The sequence below is a fragment of the Bidens hawaiensis genome, unplaced genomic scaffold (assembly GCF_021521415.1).
Source record: "Bidens hawaiensis isolate Kalapana, Puna unplaced genomic scaffold, B.hawaiensis_p1.1 tig00008123_1, whole genome shotgun sequence".
NCBI classification, from domain to species: Eukaryota; Viridiplantae; Streptophyta; class Magnoliopsida; order Asterales; family Asteraceae; genus Bidens; species Bidens hawaiensis.
Genome location: NW_027491577.1, coordinates 293470 through 313421, shown reverse-complemented (window position 1 = coordinate 313421; position 19952 = coordinate 293470). Strand labels below are relative to the sequence as shown.

General features: G+C 35.6%; 1 protein-coding gene and 1 non-coding gene across 2 annotated transcripts; both read right to left on the bottom strand.

Moving 5' to 3' along the window:
* Positions 1–8668: 8668 nt before the first annotated feature.
* On the bottom strand, positions 8669–8748 carry TRNAI-AAU (transfer RNA isoleucine (anticodon AAU)). Its single transcript has one exon. It is a non-coding gene; the product is annotated as a tRNA-Ile (tRNA).
* A 4791-nt stretch (positions 8749–13539) lies between these two features.
* LOC143637083 (uncharacterized) lies at positions 13540–19409 on the bottom strand. The gene is made up of 10 exons (XM_077104539.1): positions 19236–19409; positions 18193–19120; positions 17952–18082; positions 16919–17463; positions 16320–16776; positions 15468–16217; positions 14134–14289; positions 14037–14042; positions 13821–13873; positions 13540–13546 (listed from the first exon to the last, which is right to left on the bottom strand). The coding sequence occupies exons 1-10, from the start codon at positions 19407–19409 to the stop codon at positions 13540–13542; spliced, it is 3207 nt and encodes a 1068-aa protein (XP_076960654.1).
* Positions 19410–19952: the final 543 nt, after the last annotated feature.

The window sequence follows — 19952 nt, the reverse complement described above, 5'->3', positions numbered from 1 at the left end:
GATTGACGCAGACTGGAGTATCATATGGAGTGCTGTCCTCCATCTTGAAGCGTTTGAGAACATCATGGACATACATCGTCTGATGAATGAACATCCCGTCTTTCTTCTGATCAACCTGCAATCCTAAAAAGAAAGTTAGTTCACCCATAGCACTCATTTCAAATCTCTTCTTCATGACGGCCTTAAACTCCTGACACATGGCGACCTTTGATGCAGCAAAGATAATGTCGTCCACGTAGACTTGCACCAGCAGAAAGTCGCTTCCTTTTCTCTTGAAGAACAATGTGCTATCAATCTTACCTCTTTCAAACTCATTTTCAAGCAAGTAATCGGATAACGTTGAGTACCAGGCACGAGGTGCCTGATGTAGTCCATACAGTGCTTTACTTAGCTTGTACACGTGATCGGGAAAGTCAGGGTCAGGAAAACCCGGAGGTTGCTCAACGTACACAACCTCATCGACTTTACCATTTAGGAACACGCTCTTCACATCCAACTGAAAGACCTTCATCTCCTTATGAGCAGCAAATGCCAAAAACAGTCGAATGGCTTCCAATCTTGCCACAGGAGCAAATACTTCATTGTAATCAATCCCCTCTTGCTGATTAAAGCCTTTAACAACCAGCCTCGCCTTATTCCTGATAACAACCCCTTTCTCATCTCTCTTACATTTGAAGACCCACTTCGTGCCTATCGCATGCACATTTCTTGGTTTTTCAACCAAATTCCATACTTCCATTTTCTTAAACTGAGCTAACTCTTCTTGCATGGCTTCGACCCACGAGCTGTCCTTCAGAGCCTTTTGATAGTTCTTTGATTCAATCTGGCTGATGAAGCAGGTGTACAAGCATTCGTTGATAATGCCCGTGTCTTTAATGCTTGAGTAAACACAGGTGTGCTCATTCACGCTTTTTCTTGTTTGTACACCGGCGGACAGATCACCTATCACATTCTCCAACGGGTGATTTTTGTGAATTCTCGTAGTCGGAACCGAACTGACATTTAGATTATCTTCCAAGTTCGAAGATAGCTCATCCATGGTTGATTGATGTTGAGAGTGAAACGGATTGATGAATTCCTCTTCAGTAGAGGCAGCAGGGGTATTGACAGCATTTGACGAGGAAGGCTGACATTCATCATACTGTGGTCTTTGCACCAAAGTGTCTTCCTCATCGCATATCATCTTCGTAGCAATTCTTTCCTCAGCTTCTGCAAAATCCAGATAAGGTATGTTAAAAGATTTAAAGAGTCTATCATAGTCGAAAACCCCAGCGGGTCCCGTGCTTGGTTTTGGTGATTTGTAACTTGTGATATCAGTGTTACATACCACCTCAACCTTGCTAGTCGATGTATTAAAGACCCGTCTGTTGGGAGTCCCAACAACGTATCCGACTAAGATTCCTTCGTCGGCTACTTCACCAAATTTTGAATTGGTCTTTAATATCGAACACGGGGACCCGAATGGTTCAAGACCACTCAAGTTGGGCTTTCTCCCATGCATTAGTTCATAGCAAGTTTTATTTAATCTTTTAACAGTTAACACTCTATTAAGGATATAACAGGCTGTAGCAACAGCTTCAGCCCAGAACACCACGGGAAGTTTCGAATCAGCCAGCATGGTCCTGGCTCCTTCAATCAAAGTCCTGTTCTTCCTCTCAGCCACTCCATTTTGTTGCGGAGTATACGGTGCGCTGTATTGGTGTTCAATCCCCTTCTGTAGGCAGAAGATCTCCATCTGATAGTTCTTGAACTCAGTCCCATTGTCACTCCTGATGTATTTAACTCTTTTTCCCATAATGTTCTCAACTTTGGTAATCAAATTTATTACCATCTGAACAGTTTCATCCTTCGACTTCAGGAAATATACCCACAAGTATCGAGAAAAATCATCAGTAATCACCAAGCAGTACGATGTTCCCCCTAGACGTTTTACATTCATGGGACCGAAGAGATCCATATGAAGTAATTCTAGGGTACTAACAATTGAATTGACCTTCTTGGTGTGATGGGATTTCTTGTGTTGCTTTCCCTTCTTGCATGATAAGCATTTGTCTTCGAAGTTGAAATTCTTCAAGGGAACCCCTAACACAAGCCCATTTTTGACAAGGTAGTTCATCTTACGAAGATGAATGTGCCCCATTCTCCTATGCCATAATTTGGACTCTGATTCAGTCGCTTTCGACAAAAGACACGATTCTTCAGTGGCCATTTCAGTAGACCTCATATCCATGATATACGTATTCTTCACTCTTGGAGCCTTTATAATAATCCAGTCCTCTGGTATCTTAAAACCAGGATACAACACTATCGCCTCATTCTTCGTGAAATGCACGGTATAATCCTTGTCACAGATCTGCGAAACACTCAGCAGATTGTGCTTCAGTTCTTCAACAAAGTTAACTTTCTCTAGCGTCATCTTCCCGTTAGTCACAGTCCCAATTCCTGTGATCTTTCCACCGCTCTCTCCTGCGAAACTCACTCTACCACCTTGAACAGGTTACCAGTCTTGTAACAATTTCTTGTTACCCGTCATGTGCCGGGAACAGCCGCTATCCACAACCCATTGATTGTTGGCAGCCCTGTTCAACTGTTCCTGCACGATTAAAGCAAAGAGTTAAAATCTGGGGACCCAAGACCGATTGGTCTTGGGTCGATACATCCCGTACCTTGGCTGTCCAAAGTTAGTATCATAATCATTTCTGTGAGTCCTAACAGGATACCTTCTTGTGGATTGTCTATGAGCCCATCCAAACCGTCTTGAATTAAATGAATTATTAGTTATGGTTTGGGTGTTACCAGTGAAAAACTGAGATCTATTTCTTTGAAAACCTGGATTAGTCTATTTTCTGAAATTCGATGGGTTTTCAGTTTTATCATTAAATTGATTACTGTTGGCTCTTTTCTCAGATTTCGAAGGCCTCACACCTCTGAATTTTTGCTTCAGAGGGCAATCAGCAACAATGTTTCCTTGTTGATTACATCTAAAACAACACATGTTTTCAACTTTCTTATCAAAAGTTGTCTTAGATGTTAAGGCTGTATTACTGCCCGTTTGTCTCACATATGGTGGGACATACGGGTTTAGTGGAGACTTCTTTTCAGATGTTTTCTTTTTCTCTCCACTTTTTGGTAACACTTCCTCTTGATTTGTCTCACATGACTCAGAAGACTTGTCCGAGTTAGATGAGACAGGACTCGGAGCAGAAATCTTAACACTTGCAACAGGCTTACTAACTTCTGGTTCTTTAGTAGTAACTTGAACTGGAACTGTCTAACCATAGTCAACATCGACAGATTTCTGATTACTAGGGTTAAAAGTGTAATTATGATTGAAAGGTGGTGGAACTTCATGATAACCAATTCCTCCCCTTTTTGGAGAACCTTGATCACTAACGAGGTGATCAAGTATAGCGGAGGAATTTCTGAATTGTTCAAGTTTCCGGTTAAGTTCCACCACTTTTACCTGGTGATCAGCTATCTGTTTTTCTCTTTCAGCTATTAGTTTGGTTTTTTCTTCTAGAACCTCATAGCTAAGATCAATCATTTTAATTTTTTCAGCAAGCTTTGCTTTAAGACTTTTAATATCTATTTCACTAGCTTTAATTTTTACTTTGTAGCTATTTTCTCTAGCTTTAGTGAAATGATGATCTTCTTTTAAAGTTTTATATTGCGCATCCAAACTAACAAACTGATCAGTTAGAGTTGTCAGTTGTTCAGACAGATGTTCACACTTAGTACAAGGGAGTTCGGTACTTACCTCGGAGAGCTGGTCTGCTACATCTGCCATGTACGCTTCATTTTCGCCAGTTCCCTTCTCACTATCTGCATTTTTGATGTTTGCCAAGTTGACCTGTTCAAATACTTCTTCAACATGCAGATTCCAGTTGTACTCTTCGTTCTGTCTGGAAATCATGGCTCTATAGTCATTACCACTACCACTTTGCTGTGTAGATCTATTCTGACTGCGTTCTACACGTTCATTCTTGCATTCTTTTGCAAAGTGGCCATTCTGCTGACAGTTGTAGCAGCGAACCTTAGACTTATCAAACCCTGGCCTCTCTCCGATAAACTTCCTGACAGTCTTCTTCATGAACCTCTTCACCCTTCTGACAATCATAGCCATCTGCCACTGCAGATCCATCTCCTCCAGATCATCAGCATCGATCTGGTCATAGTCTTCATCCAAAACTGCAGGATCAACGATCTTACCCTGAATGTAGTTCTCATACGAAGCAATAAAAGATGCATAAAGAGCAAACTGCTGTTCAGCAGATTTGACACTCATGGGCATCTTCGAGTAGTTGTTGTTTGAAACACTTGGGGAATAACTACTCTTGGTCGCTTGAGGTTGAGAAGTATTTGACCCACCAGCTACATAGCACACATCACCGTTCATGTTGAGAGATACATGTCCCTCATGTGTTGAGCTCGCGCCTGACTCTCCCTTAAAGTAATAAGCAGATGATTCCGTTTTCGAACTTGATCCCGAGTTAACCTTTGCACCATACATACCCGGATCTTGAACCTGATCGGTAGGTGTCTCCTTTCGTACCATGTTTAGTTCAAACGTTCTTAGCTTGTTAACTGCTGTCTCCAGGTCATAGTCAGCAAAGTCTTTATCTTCTCTCATCAACACAGTATACATCTCCCATTTTGGTGGGAGAGCATCAAGAAGCTTCTCAACAATCTCATCTTCTTTGTATGCAATTGAATAGTTGCTAAGTTCAGTCATCAGATGATAATATCTGGTGATGATATCATCAAGTGATTCGTTTTTCAAATACTTGAAGACCGAGAATTGGCTTTTTAGAAGTTTAATCTTCGAAGCACGAATTCCCACATTGCCCTCAAAACGGTTTTAAAGAGCTTCCCAAAGCTCTCTAGCAGTCTTATACTTTCGGAAGGTGTGAAGTATCTCTTGTGGAAGAGCCATTGTAATTGCTGCATGAGCTTTACTTTCTGCCTCATACATCTTCTTCTCTTCATCTTCCATCTCTTTGTACTTCTTGATCTGATCACGACCTTCATACTCAGTAGTAGGTGGAATGTAACCATATTGTATACACACCCACATCTTGGCATCTTGATACTTGACATATTGTTCAAAACGATCTTTCCACGCTACATAATCCATTTTCTTAAGCATCTTGGGTGCCTTTGTAGCCGAACCTGCTTCTACTTCCATCTTTACTAGTTCAGTAATGTTTATCGAAGACATCTTTCTCAAAACTCAAAGAAATCCGAAAATAAAAAAAATTTATTTTCAAACAGCACTGTAGGCGAAGTTGTGGATAACTTCGCTTAAAACTTAACTTCGCGTGAATTTGTAACGTCGCTCACTTTCTTAAATTCGCTGGATTGGCGAACTTGAGAATAACTTCGCTTAAGTTGAGCGAACTTGGGAGGTAGGCGAAGTTGAGGGTAACTTCGCTTGAGGTAAGCGAACTTGAAGAGGTAGGCGAAGTTGTGGATAACTTAGCCTAACCTTATATCTTCGCCGAAACCCTAGTAACAGTGACGGCAACTTCGCCTGATGAACACGAAGCTTCTGCAGATTAGATTTCTGGGTTTTTCGAGGTTTGTGAAGATGTTATGGGTTGTTAAAGCTTGTAGGAGGAGAGTATAACACAAAAACTCAGAAAACTCGTCCCGCGAATAGTCAAACGGAACGATTTCTATACCCGCGTGATAATCCCGAACCACACAATCGAGCAAAAGCTCTGATACCAATTGTAGGTTCCTAGCCGGATCTACACGAGATATCGCGTACTACGCAGGTGCGGAATCCCTACGTAAGACGTTACGAGTATAGAAAACAATACGATCAACACACGATAATCAAACACGTTGTATACCAACCTTAAACACGTGATACGAAGATCACTTGATTACAGACTCTCTCTGACTCAAATACACGAAAACTCGTAAACTGTTAACTGATAGATATTAAGCCGTAACAGATGGCTTATATAATCACGACAAATTCGCCTGGCATGTTCAGGCGAAGTTGTCACTAACTTCGCTTGACTAACAAGTTCGCCCATATCAGCGAACTTGTTAGCAACTTCGCTTATACAAAACATAAAACATTACAAACGCGATTACAGACACTAGACACTGAACTACTGACATCTTGCACCAACACCATTGCTCAAGCGGTAGCAGCTGTTGCGAAGAACTGGAATGCTGAAAGGTCTGCTGGAGGCCGTGAAAGGACCGCTGAAAGGGCGGAAGGAGATGGTAAGAAAAATGGTGAAGGGAAAGGGGAAGAATCAAGCGTGGTGAAGTCAGTGAAGGTTGATGACAAGAAAAGGGGCCCAGGTGGGTGCAACTATAAGTCTTTCAAAGGCTGTGGTCCACCGGAGCTAACCGGCTTGGGAGACGCAATCGCTACTCTCCAATGGATAACCGCGATGGACAAAATTATACGAATTAGCGAATGTCGTCCCGACCAAGCTGTGGGGTATGCTACCCAATCATTCGGTGAGGAGGCGATGTACTGGTGGGAGACAGTTGAGCAGAGGAAGAGTCGAGAAGAGATCAAGGCCTTGAGGTGGGATGATCTGAAGGAGTTAGTGATGAAACGATTTTGTGCAGATGCAGAGATAGAGAAGGTTGAGATGAAGTTCTTAATTCTGAAAGCGGGTAAGATGACGCACAGAGGATACCTCACTGAATTCAACCATCTGTCAAGGTTGGTGCCAGACATGGTGAACACCGAGGCCAAGCGGATCAAATGCTACCTTAGGGGACTGTCACAAAATGTTCGTGTCTTGGTCAAGGCTGGTAGACCAAGTACTTTTGATTCTGCTGTAGGGCTCGCGGAAACGGTTTATGAGGACTTGACAGATGAGATGGCTGTGGAAGAGAAGAAGGAAAAGAAGTGGGTCGCGCCTGTCAAACGACCTGGTACACAGTTATGGAACCCTAAGGACAAGAAACAGAAGGTGTGGGAAAGAAGGACCTACAAGACATGTGGAAAGGAACATGGTGGCGAGTGCAAGTGGGGTACTGGTTCTGAAGTGTGCCACAAATGTGGAAAGGCTCATGGTGGAGAGTGCAGGATGGGGACAAATGCCTGCTATAAGTGTGGGAAGATGGGTCATTATGCTAATGAATGTAACACAAAACCAGCATGCTTTAAGTGCGGTAAGACAGGCCATATGGCAAGGGAGTGCACTGATGGCGAGGCTGGAGGTAGTGGGAAGAGAGATGCCGATCAAGAAAGGCCGAGGACTAGAGCCTACATGCTGACCCAGGAACAGGCTAGACAGATTTCTGATGTTGTGACCGGTACGTTCTTAGTAAACGGTATTTCTGCTTCAGTATTATTTGACTCTGGTGCGAATAGAAGTTTTGTAGCTGCGATATTTAGTAAACTAGATAAAATGAAATGTTGCCGAGTGTCTGAAACCTTCGTAGTAGAAACCGCTAGTGACACCTCGGTGAAAGTGATGAAAATGGTTAAGAATTGTAAGATAGAATTAGAGGGACATGAGTTCCCTGTTACTTTGTATGTTATGACCTTAGGAGGATTCGATGTAGTTTTGGGAATGGATTGGTTGTCCGAATATGAAGCTCAGATAGTATGTAAGAGTAGGATAATAAAGCTAAAGTCCTTGGATGGTAGTGCCGTGACGGTTTATGGCGATAAGGAAAGTTCAGGGTTTAACGTCATTTCAATGATAAAAGCCGAAGGTTTGTTATGGCGAGGGTGCGGTGCCTACCTGGCGTATGTTGTCAACGCTACGGCTGAGACGAAAGAAATGAAAGATGTTCCTATAGTGCGCGATTACCCAGAAGTATTTCCTGAGGATCTTCCGGGGTTGCCACCGGAGCGAGAGATAAAATTCCAGATAGACTTAGTACCAGTAGCCCAGCCCTTCGCGAAAGCGCCTTACCGTCTAGCGCCGTCCGAGATGAAAGAATTGATGTCCCAACTGCAGGAACTCCACGATAAAGGTTTCATAAGGCCAAGCGTTTCTCCGTGGGGCGCACCAGTGTTGTTCGTGAAGAAGAAGGATGGAAGTATGAGAATGTACATAGACTATCGCGAGTTGAACTGCGGAGACAGGTGGCCGGAAAACCAGATCCGCCACCACTCAATCGCCTAGTGTTCCTGAATTTAACCCGGCAAAACGCCCTGAGAAACCTTACCTTTTAACAGACACCGCAACATAATGTTTTGAAAAACCTGGCAGCAACAACCTCTAATGTTACTGCCCTGACCGCCGGAAAGCAAAGAGACCGAAATCCAAATCCTTCCCTGTACCCGACCACCGCAACAACCACACCACCGCCACCTAAGGTTTAAAAATGAACCCGACAACAGTAGGCAACGACAACGATCATCAATGTAACAAAGAAAGAGGCAGAAATCTAAGTCCATGGAAGTAGAGAGAGAGAGAGAGCGGTGAAAGCTAGGAAAGTCCCAAAAGTAAAACGCAGAAAATAACAAAATCCCAGAACATGAAAAAATGACACGTACATATCCGGACAGCTGTCAACAAAGCCACTATGTAAGATGGGGTTTGCAGCGTACAAAAACAAAAGCATGATGTACAACTGTATAAGCCCACCGTCCCCCAAAATTGTAATTATATAAATGAGCAGAGTAGTTTTAACTTTTAAAGAAAAAGAAAAAAATAAAAAAAGGTATTGCTTGTAGTGGCCCATGCAGGTCTCGAACCTGCGACCTTCGCGTTATTAGCACAACGCTGACGCTTTAACCAACTGAGCTAATAGGCCAACCTTGTTTGTTAGTAATTCGAACAATCTTTATTTTATCATAATTATTTAGTTGTTGAAAATCAAAAGTTCTAAAATAAATAAGAACATGATAACCGTATCATCGCAATGTAGTATATTTTTATTAAAAAGTTTTAAAGTGAACTTATAACTAAACAGTTAATAAGTTATTATAATTCCAAAAGAGAATTTGTTTATGTAATAAACATGTGTCTGTTAATGTTTGTGGGATTGTGAACTTGAATAAAAGAAAAGGGTGATGGCTTAGAATAATAAACACGGGATTAATCTGATGTTCAGTCAAGAATGATTAAGGTACATTTATTTAAAAAGTTAAAGCAAATTGGATCGATTCCTTATGTCTCAACATGTGCTAGATGTGGCTCCTTCTATTGAGTTGACGGCGTTGAATAGTCTATAGCAAATCATTGTCTGATTCTCTATCTAAACTAATAAAACAATTGAGATTGAGTCCACATGACCCTTTCTTATTAGTTTATTTTCTATCTTTCCAATTTTATCATTCACTTCTCTAATTTTCTTAACATTAAAATAAATAAATAAAAATATCAATTACTCCATAACCCATTACTAATAATATCTATTAATTGTATTATGGAATATATATATATATATATATATATATGAAATATTATTGAATTATTGAATATGAATATGGATTACCCACCACTATACCATAATCGGTTTACACATCCATCGGTCCATTCTTTTGCATTCATAATATGGAAACTATTTTAACCTAATCACCCAAATCAAGTATTCCCTCTTTCACACCTCCAATTTCTTCCGCCGATCTGCTTCTTGATTTCATTCGATCTGGCAAATCAACCTTCCACATCGATGTACCTGTTCACCATTAGGAGGTTTTCTATTACTCATATCGTCCTATCCATGTCTGTCTTCACCATCGATCGACCTTACTTCGGCTCACTAAACCATCAGGTATTACATTGTATCTACTGTTGTTATTTTGTTTGACAACTTTTGGTATGTTCATTGACAAGAAACAATTTATTATTTTTAGGATTTCATAATCTTTTTTTGCCGCACACCAGTTGTTTCACCAAATGTCAATTTGTTTTTTATTAGTATTGTTTAATTGATATTTGATCGATATGATCTACCTATACTAATAAAACAATAGACTTTTTGGACACATGACTCTATACAATTAGTCAATTTTTCTAACTTTCTTAAATAACTAGCATGCTCATAATTTTTTACTAATTAAATAATTCAAAATTAATAAAAATATCAAGTGTACTAAAATGGTTGTTGACTAAACTGATAGGTTCCCCCATCATCTTTAGAACTTCAACATTCAACATGACCTTAATTACCAAAATTTGTCTTTGTACTACTTTTATTATTTGATTTACTACTTTTGAAAACTCACTATAATTACGAATGTTTTTATGTCAATATAGGAAACATGCATTGCCATATAAAAATCATCAATCAATAATTTGAATTCTTATCATATTCAATGTCTCAAAATTTGAATTCAATATAAGAGTCAAAATAATATTAATATTTAAAATTATGTTACAAATTATCTGCTTTCCGAAAACTTTTCATTTTCATTAATTGCATTAATTGATTGATAAATTTTTTTCAAAATATTATACATTTACTGTAATTATTAAATATGTATCTGTTATATCTATTCAAAATATTTTTTTAAATATGAAATCTTTAATTGATTTGTTTTTTATTTTAATTTGTGCTTAATTAAGTATAGTTATATAATTTTTAACGGTAATTTTCCAAAATAACACCTTAGCACCTCCTATAAAAGTCAGTCACTGCTTATTCAATCTTGACAGCCTACATTATAAGTGTTAACAATCGTAAAATAAGCGTTCCTCAAAGGTTAGTTCACTATTATTTATTAGTTCACTATTATGGTTGATTTGATTTTGTGAGGATTCCGATCCAACCACTTGTTTGTTGGATGCAAATAAAAAATGTTTTGAATATTCAAGTTTTGATTTTGTTGATATGTTTTACCTCCTTTATTTCTTTCTTTTTCTTTTTTTTTTAGAAATTCAATTTATTGGGGGCAACGCCACCATAAATTTTAGGAAATTGAGAGTGTATAAGTGATGTTTAAATATTGTTCTTTTTGTTTACATTATGTTATGATTGGTGTACTCATCATATGTATTGTTTATTATAAAAAAAAACTTATATAGTAGTTGTACATATTAAGTACTAACATTTTGCTTATTGTGCAGGAAGTGTAGTTATTATCATATTGTATGGTGAAGTCAAAATTTCATGGCATATGTACATCTAACTATGGTTCTAATCTATTTATTGTTAACTCTGACAGCTGGTATGATCTTTCATATTCGTAGCTTTTCCCTTTTTTTTCATTTAGAAATTAAGCATCTCACCATTATTGTTATTTTAATACTGTGATTTTGTAGTTAAACATGTTTGTTAAATCATGAACTTATCTTCAATATCATATTTGCAGGCATTAATATGTGTTGATTGGGGAATGGCTTTTATCTTTGGACTGCTTGTCGTAGGTGATTTTAAAATTTGATTAAATGTTTATCGAATGAAATGATCTTGATTCTTGATAATAAATATTAATGTAAATGAAGGTAACAAAATTGTGCAAATGGTAAAGAGAAAATGGGCAATGTTTTTGACGTTGATGATGAACAAACATGAAACGGGTAAGTTTTGACACAGGTCGAAACTTTGGTTACAAGTATTTTAGATATGGGTTAGTTTTAGAAAAAGAAATTTTACTGTGTGTTCATTTTAGTCATGGAAATTTTGGTATTTTTAAAAAAAGCTGAGGTTACGTGTTGATTTTAAATATATACAAGTAAATGCGGGTTAATTGCTCGAGTTCAAAGTTTAGTTGAAAATTAAAGTTTGACTAACTGTTAGTCAATATTGTAGTTTAAATCATTTAATTTGTTTCCTTTCAGCTGCAATTGAGCAATTTTGAAAATATTGACCATTTTTGGATTACATATCAGAATTAACGAAATTATTCATCTAAATTGGTCATAACTCAAGATTAGGGTTTATTAAGTCTCAATTTACCATCAGTTGGTCTTTGATATATTGAGATGGGTTGTATCAATTCAATCATTTTTATTGGTTGTTTTGAATCGATGTAATGAACCTAGGATAAATGACGATTCTATTTACATGTCGCCATCAATAATGATTTATAACTATCTATCTATACTATTAAAACAATAAGGGTTTTGGACACTTGTTTTCTTTCTATTGATCAATTCATATATATTTCATATATACTACGTATCCTTAGATTTTCTTGGAATTTAAGTAATTTAAAACTAAAATGTTTTATAAACTTAAATTAAATAATTAAAATTTGTTGTTATGTTTTGTGAAACTGTTCTACAATAATAACTTGTGTTCGTTTTATTCATATGATAATGCAACAGCATTGGATAATCATAAATAAGTAGTAAATGCATTCTGGAGCGTTTGAAGTCAATTCAACAATTTTCATCAATAATTAAGCCACAAAAATTGTATGAAATTAGATTATCAAATGTATTTATGTGTTTTAGTAAATTCACACGATCATAAATATACAAATATTTATCAAATGGCAATTTTGGAATTCATTAGTCCAGTGTGTGTTGTCAATCAAAATTAAATATACAATTAATTAGTAAATGCAATTTGTATATACTTTCTAGCAAAAAAATAAGGCACACCATATATATCTAATCATATGAATACAATTATTTACTTTCTTTATAATTTCAAACAACTTTCCATTGCAATGTAAATTTTTATTAATTACTTTACTTAAACCGATTCCAATCAACGTCTTTCATATTTTCCTAATTCGAATATGGAAAGGTGGATACTATATATATTACACCTTTTATAGAATCATATGCAATACACAATATTGGTGGGTTAGATACTTTTACATAAATGAATTTCTAATCATCTATGTCGATTCAAGTTAGCCGATAGTCTTTATATCCAGTAGAGTAAGTTGTGTTATTGTTGTTTCATGTGTAATATTTCTAATTTTCATGTATTTAATATCTTTATGAACACCAAATATAAATAACATTCAATTGTCACTAAAGTTAATAGTATTTGGTTTCCCAATTTTTTAATTTTCTGTTTTGTGTATTAAAATCATTCATTAAGTTAGCAAAACTGAAACATCATGCTCTATAAAATTTTGTTTTTATATTTATGTTTTTCACCCTTTTCATATGCTATCCATATTATATTCTATTACAGATGTTTTCAAAATTAAAGAAAACGTAATTTTGGTCAATCAACGTCTTCCAATAAAATGGGTAATTCAAACGGTTAGTCATTTTAATATTTGTTGGTTACCCTTTAAATGTTTTTTAAGAATGCATTTTTTTTATTTTTGTAAACGTGCAGCTTCAATGCTAAGAGAACCACTTATTATCATTTTGAACGGTAGCATTTTATTTTAAACTAGGTTCGTACCCGTGTTACACACGGGTTGACATTAGATATGTAACAAAATGTATATAAACTACCATACAATATCATAATATATATAATAAACCATAAGATATCATCAAATTTACAACCCAAAAGATATCATATATCTCTATATTTGAGATATAGATAAGAATATTGTCTACATAAAAACTTACTAATTAAACAAACTTAAGTTTATAACAAAAGTCATGACAAATATTTAGAAGTTAACATTCTTATACCAACATGATATTCAAAATTTCCGTCATCAAACAGAATCATCATGCACTAAAACCTGAAAAAGACAAACAAACCATGGAACTCAATTAACTATTAACAAAAAGGTTACTAACATATATCACAAAGACTAAATGTAAACATAAATATGTAAATACTTTTGTTGTAATACACACAAAATGTGAAAATGTAACACAACTTTAGAGTCACAACAAATGAATCAAACTGGTTAAAAAAATCATAGAATTTTGAAACTATAATATTATTGAAACAAACAAATTAAACATAATCACTACAACAATGGAAGATCTAAACATGTGAATTCAACTTACCAAGCATCATATTCATCCACAATCCACCAACAAAACAAAACTGCCATAACAACCTACAAAACAAAAAAATAAACGATTTTTAGCAGTTTATTGTAAGTTTTAGGAATTTGTATTTATAAATTAATGTAATAACATAAACAACCAAAACATAGCAAACAATAAACTAAATATTTTTGACTAATTAAGTAAATAAACAACTTATTGAATAATTGTTACCTTAAACTTCAACATCAGAATCCAAAAAACTATGAAAATCATCAAAATAGGACTCATAATTTTGACAATCTAACAACCATTTCACTTTCTGACTGACCTCCTCTTCCAAATCAAAATGTGCCCTGTGTTTTCTCTCATTCGAAAGCTTCAACTCATCCAAATCTCTTAATAGGAAAAGATCATTCGATTGCAAAAAAAATTTTGGCTTAACAGTCTTCTGTTGGCCGTTGACATACTTTATAACAACTAAATTCTAGAAAGGATAAAAATACCACTCACTCACATTGACAACTGAAAGAACCTCTTGATCATGTTGTACAATATCTTCTCATATATCATTCATCAGAGAGTTCTCTTCATCAGTTCGAACTACTTTGCGATTGCCAGCGCGAAGATTTGGTACTTGTTGAGAATTCCAAAAGACATAACAGAGTGGATGTTATACTTGTATATTACGGAAAGATCACTGATAAGGAACTCATATCTGTTGTAATCGGAGGAAAATTTCCAGTTAACAATTGTCGACATTGTGGAAGAAGATGAAAATTTTTTTGTGTTTGATTGAAGAAGTTAGGGTGTGATTTTTCATCTTCAAAAACCGTATAAATTAATAAAAATTAATGGCGGTTTATTGAATCAAGAAAACTAATTATTAACCCTATAGTTTCAGACTGTTTTTAAACATTATACCTATTTTTTTTAAATAAAAAATCTAGTAAATAGATATAATCCAATATATATCAAATAACTTAGTCTAAAACTATAAAGTTTAATCAAATATCGTATAAATAAATTTTATGAAATTTAATTTCCTAAAATATACTGAGTACAAGATAAAAGAGAAACATAAAAAATAGAAAAATGAATGGATGGTTAACAAACAAACATATACCTATAGTTAGACAAAAATAATTAACAAAATTCTTTTATAATAAAAAGTTAAAGGTAATTACAACATTGGAAACATAAACGAAAATGAAATGTAAAAACTCATAAAAGGTTTCCAAATATTTCCTTATACACAACGTTTTTTGTTTCGTTAATCAGCTGAGATTCTTTATCTAGTAAAGCGATCTTAATACCTTCTCGAGTCTTAACTCTAGACAAAGCAACATAAAGCTGTCCATGAGTAAAAACCGGGTCTTTTAAATATAATCCAACACGCGATAACGATTGTCCTTGACTTTTATTTATAGTCATTGCAAAACAAACGGATATAAGAAACTGTCTTCTCTTTAACTTGAATGGAAGCTTCTTATCAGAAGGTGTAAGACTGATTCTGTTAATTAAAGTACGAAATCCGATATTTGTACCAGAAACAACCTTAGCTTCAATGATGCTTTTTCCCTAACTAACAACTTGTAGTCTAGTTCCATTGCACAAACCTTTTTTCTGTTTAATATTTCTTAGTAACATAATAGGAACTCCCACCTTAAGTAACAAACGATGGTTTGGCATTCCAGACATCTTTATACCATTATGGAAATCAGAAGAGTACAACGTGGGATCAAAATCTTCTGAGACACCTTCAACCTCGTCGATACTATCTGAACTTAAGTATTCCATTTCTTGACCGGGAAAATATGATAACATACTATCATTAATTTCTTGAACCACCTCAATTAAGGGAGCAAGCAACGCCCGTTCTTGAAAGTAACTAAGATCGTTAAACCTTTCTAACATAGAAGGGTAAACAAAGTCTATTAAATCAGACATAGGATCAAGGGAATGTTTTATTAGAAGGTCATCTGGAATTGATATAGTTGCTTCACCATCATTCGGACCACCAAGATTACCTTCACCAATATCCAACAACCAATCAGCAAATTTTTGAATCTCTAAAGTGTTTGTCATTTGAGAACCAACAGTCAACCTCATGTTCTTTGTTAGTTTCAAAACCTTACACTTTGACCATATGTAAGAAGAACTAATTGTGGCATTGACACACTCGTTTCTTGTTCCATTCTGTACAACAGGTAAAATCTGTCTGAAATCACCACCAAGAACAACTACCTTACCTCCAAACAATGATTCAGAAGTGTTGGCCAAATCACCTTTCATAACATCTTTTAGCGTTCTGTCCAACGCTTCAAACGCATGTTTATGAATCATTGGAGCTTCGTCCCAAATTATTAATGATGTTTTCTTCAATAAGTCAGAAACATCAGTATTTCCCTTAACCTGAAAATGTTGAATATGTAAACATTATATTAAATATAATAATTAAAAAAGATAAATTAAACTGTAAAATAGTAACTACCTAATAAAATTTATAATACTTACCTGACATTGGGAGTCCTCGGTAAGATTGATTGGAATTAGGAATCTTGAATGAGCAGTTCTACCGCCTTCTAATAATAAAGATGCTATTCCACTTGAAGCAACATTAAGAACAATTTCTCCCTTAGACCGAATTGAGGCGGATAAAGTTTTCCATAAGTATGTTTTGCCGGTACCTCCATAACCATAAACGAAAAAAACACCACCTTTTTTACGTTTACATGAGTCAAATATTTCGTTGTAAACGCCTTTTTGTTCAAAAGTTAGAGATGTGTACAAATGCTTAAAATCATTAGCATCGATATCATAAGATAGTTCTTCCATCATAAGAGGATTCATTGAGGCAGATATAGATTCCTGATCTGGAAACGGCATGTGCGAAAACCTACGTAGAGATGAATTGTTTGATACCAAAAACACTTCAATCTCAAGTAATGCCAAGTTCTTAAGTTGGTCGTCACTAAGACACAAATCTGAAAAATAATTAATTAATTTACTTTAAACTAAACTAAAAAAACAAAATATCACATATATAACAAAACTAACCTGGATTTTTGTGTTTCTTTTGTTGATAATAAAGAATCCCGTCGACTAAGAATTGCCGTGTATTATCCCAAACGTAATCAGGTCTTGATAAGGAGAATGTTATAAGCATTGTTGCAAACAAATTCCTTAGATAATATCCGTTTGCGGTATGGCTTGCTTCCTCTATTGCTTCTATGTACTCCTTATCATCATCTAGAAGCCCTCTTCTATAACATGCATCTCTAAAAGAATCACAAACAACACCATCTACCGTGCGAATATCTTCGAAACATTGGGGTCCTTTAACCTTGTTTAAAAGTATTCGTAAGTAGTAGGCCTCGTCAAAAGATGCAGGAACGACATGAATTCTACCAATAGCAAACCCACTTTGCCTTTCTACCCATTTTGGTGGTGATGTTTTTTTCCATACAAACTGTGTTGGAAACTCAGCATATGATAGCCTCCTTGCATGTTCGTAGTTTCTATTTGCTTCCATCCAACCAGTAAACATTGAAACTGAATTGGAAGTCTTGGTAAGAACATCTTCAATATCTTTCTCATGGACATAAATTACTTGTTGTTGACCAGGTAAATGAAAGGAAGTCTCGTAACAGCCGGGACACTGTAATGAACATCAAAAGCAAATATTCTCCAAGCAGCCTCACATGCAGAAAGATATCTACAATCGTAAAAAGCTTTAATCTCATCTACTTGAGAATCTTCATTGTCGGTGGTGTTATTTTGGATAAGGGAAATTGTAGCTCGATCTGGACCCTTATTTATATATTTAAACAAATACTTGATTGATCCTTCTTGATTGCACCACTCGACATTTATATGGGCTTGATACTTTCGTAAAAGAATTTTGTTGTAAGGCACAACACTTCTATTATCTAGATTTATACCTTTCTGAACGACGTAACGTCCATTGTCTCTTCTTTTATAAAGCGGAAAACTGTTGGAATTTATACTTGTCTCATTTTGAAATCGTTTTGGGAAATTTTTGGAACATTCTCTATCAATCATGCAGCTACAGCTCGGATTAGCCTCACCACAAGGACCATGAAGCATATGATCTGACACAAGCTGGTATAGGTCAGGTTCAGTGACCTTGTCAGGAATTTCACTTGAAATAAAATTATCTATATGGGACGGATTGTGAATTTTATTCTCTGGAGCAATGAATAGGCAAATATGGGCATGAGGCAGACCACGTTTCTGAAACTCAATCGTGTAAACGGCTGCATTTGGAATAAAACAAATAAATTAGCAAAAATTAAATGAAAAAAAAATATCTGGAATAAAAAGTTAACAAAATATGAAAAAAAAATTATTAAATAGAAAACCGAACCTTCTTTAATTTTTCCAAACAAAGCCTTATCCTTCAACAACTTAATCATTGAATCAAGCTTCATTTTAAAAATCCGACATAGTATATCTGGCATGTCTTCAGAATTTAAATTGGGATCCTTTAAAAAACGTTTGACTTCTGGCCAACCGGGATAGCACGTAATGGTTAAGAAAAAATCTGGATAACCATACCATCTACAAAGACACATAGCGTCCAAGTAATTTTGCATCATATATCTACTTCCACCAGTAAAAGATGACGGAAGAATTACACGCTGCCCAGATGTTGAAACATCTGAATTTCCTACCGTCTTAAGGTTTCGAAGGCTTTCATAGGTGTCAGACCTAAGTTCACTCTGTTTTCCACGTATAAAATGCAACCTTTGACTCTCAACCATGGTATATTTGTCAACCAAAACCTGTTGAAAAAGCCGTCTTCCATTTAAGGGTAGTGAGAATTGGTTCGGCCTATCTTGTAGCCTATATGCAAAGAACTCTCGCATCGTGCACTTCTTACGGGCAGCCGTAGATGAAGTATCTACATTCCTATGAGCAATGTCTACCTTATAACCATCCTCACCAAAAGGATAAATCAATGGAAATTGAAGAGGAGTATAAGAAGGATGAAGTTCACTAATTCGTCGAAGACCACCAGACCTGGAGTTAACTATTATATCTCTCTTGTCCATGGCATCACCAATATCCCCAACAATAAGAGCGGCCACCTCCGAGGCCGTTGGTAAGTTAAAAGTCCTACCATCGTATTTCTTTGTTCCAACAATCCGGAGCTTAAAATCATTATGGGGATTTTGTTTATAAGTATCACGTACCATACGATATGCCTGAACCAATGAATTTTGTGAGTCTAACATTTCCTTGAGATAATTAATAATATATTTTCGTAATTGTCGGCATCTGAAGATGATTGACTGTAAGACAAACAAATAAACTTTAACATTAATATAAAGGAAATGTTAGATAAAACAGTAATTGTTTTATAAATGAAAAACATATAATGTTTAAAAGTAAGCCTTACCCAAAAACTTTTTGTCGGTTTGATATTTCGTTCTCCGTATCATAAATGTATAGTTGAGCAAACTGAGGTTTGTTACCATCTAATGGAAGAAGACTTCCTATAGAATGGTAGTTTTCTCCGCCAAGTCTAAACATGTAAGGAGTGTTTCCTCTATTAATGGAATTGTCAACTTTTCCACCCATTGATGTAAAGGAGAACATAGAATTGAATTGTCTAATATTTTTCAAAAAATACTTGCTTAGAGGATCTTCGCCATGAAATAACTTTACATAAGTTTCATGAGGTTGCTTTAAATCAGGAAGTTTAACATTTCCATTGCGACAACATAAAGAGAACGTCATGATCAATGTAATCTATACAATAAATGACACATATAAGTTTATGGCAAAGATTTATAATATTTAATGTAAAATTATATAATGTATTAACTAATAACCTGTTGATATGCCCTTAAAAACAACAACAAACTCAACATCGTTTAACTGCTGCATATGTATAGGAGTAATATGGGTTGTTTTCCTTGGTCTTCCAACACGCCTTTTTGATGAGGTACTTCCATGATCCATGTGGTTAGAAACAGAACCTCTAAAATTTGATGTTATATTAGGGCTGATGTTAGAGGAAATAACACAACCTGTTAAAAACAATATTATATAACTATTAAAACAACAAATAGATTAAATATTACAAATGTATGAATAAAAGGATAAAGGTTTTACTTGAAG